This window comes from Patagioenas fasciata, chromosome 21, assembly GCF_037038585.1.
Source record: "Patagioenas fasciata isolate bPatFas1 chromosome 21, bPatFas1.hap1, whole genome shotgun sequence".
Lineage (NCBI taxonomy): Eukaryota > Metazoa > Chordata > Aves > Columbiformes > Columbidae > Patagioenas > Patagioenas fasciata.
Window position 1 is genome coordinate 6,664,480 of NC_092540.1, and position 4,107 is coordinate 6,668,586.

Consider the following 4,107-nt stretch of genomic DNA (forward strand, 5'->3'; position numbering starts at 1 on the left):
GATACCTTGGGCTGACTGTATCAGTCAACATTACACGGGCAATCAATCACATTCTGCAGTGCTGTCTGGGGCAGCTGTGATGCACCTGCCCTGAATGGGAATGGATTTCCTGTAGGCGCTGTGTGGTCCATGTCAGCCTTGGCATCTCACGTGGGCCTGAATTGGAACATGAAATGGAACACCTACCCTGTGTTCTGTCAGGCAATGCGGGGATGACCATGGGACAACTGCCAATGTAGTCACTGGAGAGCTTGTAAATTCCGCTGATGGACACGAGAGAGAACGAGCTGTCCGTGTGGTACAGGACTGCAGCCATTCCTATGAATATAAAGGGCCATAACAATAGTGAGTAGGAAAAGGGCCTTTTGGCCTTTATTTGGACATGTGCTGTCATTTCACTTGGCCAAAGGACTTTCCCACCAGGCTCATGTATGATCCCCAAGATGTCACCCTGTCTCTATGTGCTTGTCCATTAGACCCTGCAGTTACCTGCAGTGTATCTGGGAACACAAATGTCACCAGGTATTTGCAGCTGAACATCTCACTCCTGCCTCTGTCTCCCTTAATTAGCACAGGAGTTGTGTGTCTGTTTTGTGAGCTCCTGAACAAAGGCAAGAGGAATCCCACCTCCTGCAGGTGTGTGGCAGGGGTGGCAGAGAGCTGAGTCTTCTCCAAATGCTGGGAATAGAAATGCAGCAGGAAAAGCCTCCACCGACTCAGCTGAATCCCTTCCTTCAGCACGGGTAACGAAGATCCCTCCCTGTCACTTTCTGGGTGTCCTGTCTAACAATAAGAGAAAAAAAAAAAGAAAAAAAAAAGATGATAATTAGATGTAACTTTGCCTCTGAGAGGGAAAATGCACTGCTGGAAATAAGTGTTTCTGCCCAGCATAAGGGGGGAACATCAGTGATGACTTCAGCCTGTTTCACAGCAGGTGCCCCAGGGACACCTGGAGGGAGCCCAGAGGGGACAGAGAAAGGGACATCACGGGCTGTTCCTGTGCTGCTGAGCTGGGCTGGGCTCCTGGGACACAGGGAGCTCATGGGAGCGGCAGCGCTGCAGAGAGACAGCTCTGCCCAGGAGCAGCTCCTCTGCACACGCAGCAGGGCTGAGGGCTCTGCCTGCAGCACCCAGGGCAGAGGAGCCAGGCACAGAGGGGTTAAAGACAACATGGGCTGGGAGGATGCTCAGAGCTCACTGAGAGACAAATCTTCACAGCCCTTAAAAGAGTAAGTCTCTGGCTATAGCCCAATTCAGCTACAGTTCCTGGAGAGATGCTAACACTGGAACATTCCACAGGCTTTGGCATCTGTCAGGAGGGACGCTGCAGTTTCTCCAGTGTAGACAAAACGTTATATAGAGGTGAGTTTCTCTGCTGCACCTTCAGAGGGACATTTCTAATGGGCTTTTTCAAGGATAAGGTAAAGGAAGGGATTACAGTAAAGCTAAGGAGCTTTCCCAAGTCCTTATTTTCAATTTGTTTCTCTTGGGGAATGTGAGAGGAGAAATGGAAAAGGAGCTCTCGAACAGGTCACGGAGACCACTCAGCTGTAACTTGAAGTAGTCAGTAGGTCTGATAGGAGCCTCCTGATGAGCCTTCATCCACTCCTCTGCCTATGGACAGATGCAGCATCGCCTTTGCTGGACCCAGCAGGATCACCCACCTGTCTTTATTTTCAACCTGCAAACAGGAAGATGCTCCCAGGCAGTGCCCTGCAAACAGGCAGGTGTCTGTAGGGCCAGGGCGAGGGCACAGAGTTTGGGATGGAGTCTGTGAGCGCTGACAGGGAAAAGACATGGGACAGGGAATCACCTCCCAGGAGGAAAATCTCCGGGCGGCAGTGACATGATCTGGGAAGGAGAGGAAACTCAAACCAGAACTGTTGTGGGAGGGAGAATGTAGGAATCTCTGACTGATCCCCCGCAGTGCAGATCCCTCCCCTGAGCAGCCCCCTGGCCTCCTCTCCCACCCAGCAAAGCCTCTGCCCTCAGGGCCGGGGGCTCCAAGGCATGAAGCAGCTCCTGTGCAGCCAGAGCTCCAGTTCCTCTGCAGAGCACAGGGGCTGAGAGCAGCTGCCCGGCAATGTTGGTGTCTGGGAGGCGGCTGCACAGCTGGGGAAGGGTGACGCTGTCTGAGTGCCGGCTGCCTCTGCCCTGGCCTCTCTCACACCCACCCTCACGGGATGTTTCCTTCTTGCTCCCCTGCTCTGGGTCACTGCTGTTGTGGTCTTGTTCTTGCTGTCAGGTTCTCTGGGGATGGGAGTTTCAGCTGCAGCGTCACAGCCGGACCTTGTGGGCCGTTTCCTGCAGGTTCTTCAGGGTAACATGGGAGTGTGATCACCCTCCATCTCAGAAAGGTGCCAGCCCAGGGCAGCTGGGAACAAGACAGAGGGACAGACCAGCTGCCCTCACTCTGCACTAAGCCACAGGCATCCTCTTGCCTTGCAGGACTCACTCTGTTCTCCCTGAGAGCAGCAGAAATGCTGATGGTTTCTGACATCCAAGAACATTCCCCAGGGTGAGAGGGGAGAAGGAGCTGTTAGAAAAACCAAACCTCTCAATCTGCCTTCTGCCATCTCGTTTCCTTATCCCTGGGAGTGGAGACGCTGACAGGTTTTTCTGGACCAAGAGCAGCTTCATGTGACAAAGGTGAACCCCAGGACTGTCCCCTGCCCCCCGTTCCCATGACCCCACTGCTGCAGAGCAGGGCTGACTCCTCAGCAGCCAGCGGGCACAGGCCCTGCTCCTCACGGCACCTCCAGCCAGCACCACCCAGGGCTCAGATACGGAGCTGGAGGGAGGTCTGGGAAAGGACAAGGGTGTGTGGAGCAGGGGGAGGGTGTATGAGAAATGATTTCGACTCTGCTCAGAGAAACCTCCCCTAACCTCTCACTGTCTTTTCCTTCTATGATAGTGCCCTATACTTGGAGGCAGCAAATGTCCAACAGCAGCTCCATCACCCAGTTCCTCCTCCTGGCGTTCACAGACACGCGGAAGCTGCAGCTCTTGCACTTCTGGCTCTTCCTGGGCATCTACCTGGGTGCCCTCCTGGGCAACGGCCTCATCATCACCACCATAGCCTGGGACCAGCACCCCCATGTACTTCTTCCTCCTCAACCTCTCCCTCCTTGACCTGGGCTGTATCTCCACCAAGTCCATGGCCAATTCCCTCTGGAACACCAGGGCCATCTCCTACACAGGCTGTGCTGCACAGCTCCTTCTGTTTGTCTTTTTAGCTGCAGTAGAGTATTTTATCCTCACCATCATGGCCTATGACCGCTACGTTGCCATCTGCAAACCCCTGCACTACGGGACCCTCCTGGGCAGCAGAGCTTGTGTGCACATGGCAGCAGCTGCCTGGGGCACTGGGTTCCTCTATGCTCTGCTGCACACGGCCAATACATTTTCATTGCCACTCTGCAAGGGCAATGTCTTGGACCAGTTCTTCTGTGAAATCCCCCAGATCCTCAAGCTCTCCCGCTCAAACACCTACCTCAGGGAAGTCTGGCTTCTTGTGATTTCTTTCTCAGTGGCATTCGGCTGTTTTGTTTTCATTTTTTTCTCCTATGTGCAGATCTTCAGTGCTGTGCTGAGAATCCCCTCTGAGCAGGGACGGCACAAAGCCTTTTCCATGTGTCTCCCTCACCTGACCGTGGTCTCCCTGTTTGTCAGCACTGTCATATTTTCCCACCTGAAGCCCCTCTCCTTCTCCTCCCCATCCCTGGATCTGGTGGTGTCAGTTTTGTACTCAGTGGTGCCTCCAGCAGTGAATCCCCTCATCTACAGTATGAGGAACAAGGAGATCAAGGATTCAGTGTGGCGACTGATGACTGGCTGCTTTCCAAAGCAATAACCTGCTCATCATCTTCTGCATAGCATATATAACATCAATAATTTTCTCACTGAGTGGCTGTGCCCGTGTCCACTGGACACCCTAGAGAACCTGCCCCAGGTCAATCATCATGGACCGGCCTCTCACAACCACCATTTCCAGCACTGGCTTCTCACTTCAGCTTGGAGAGGTTCTTTGTCCCTCCCTGGCAGCACAACTAATGAATAGGTCAGATGTCCATGTTTGCATTGTACAGACAAGATGTAAACAAATGC

At 53.4% G+C, this 4,107-nt stretch overlaps 1 protein-coding gene across 1 annotated transcript; it reads left to right on the plus strand.

Moving 5' to 3' along the window:
• Positions 1–266: 266 nt before the first annotated feature.
• Positions 267–3,853, plus strand: LOC136110711 (olfactory receptor 14C36-like). Its single transcript, XM_065854312.2, has 2 exons — positions 267–345; positions 3,237–3,853. Exons 1-2 carry the CDS (start codon positions 267–269, stop codon positions 3,851–3,853), a joined length of 696 nt encoding a protein of 231 aa, XP_065710384.2.
• Positions 3,854–4,107: the final 254 nt, after the last annotated feature.

Excerpts from the sequence above, each read along its gene's own strand:
- LOC136110711 (XM_065854312.2), top strand. The coding sequence starts at position 267 with ATGGACACGAGAGAGAACGAGCTGTCCGTGTGGTACAGGACTGCAGCC. Across the intron at positions 346-3,236 it reads TATAAAGGGCCATAACAATA|CTGCAGTAGAGTATTTTATC; the intron begins GTGAGTAGGAAA and ends TTGTCTTTTTAG.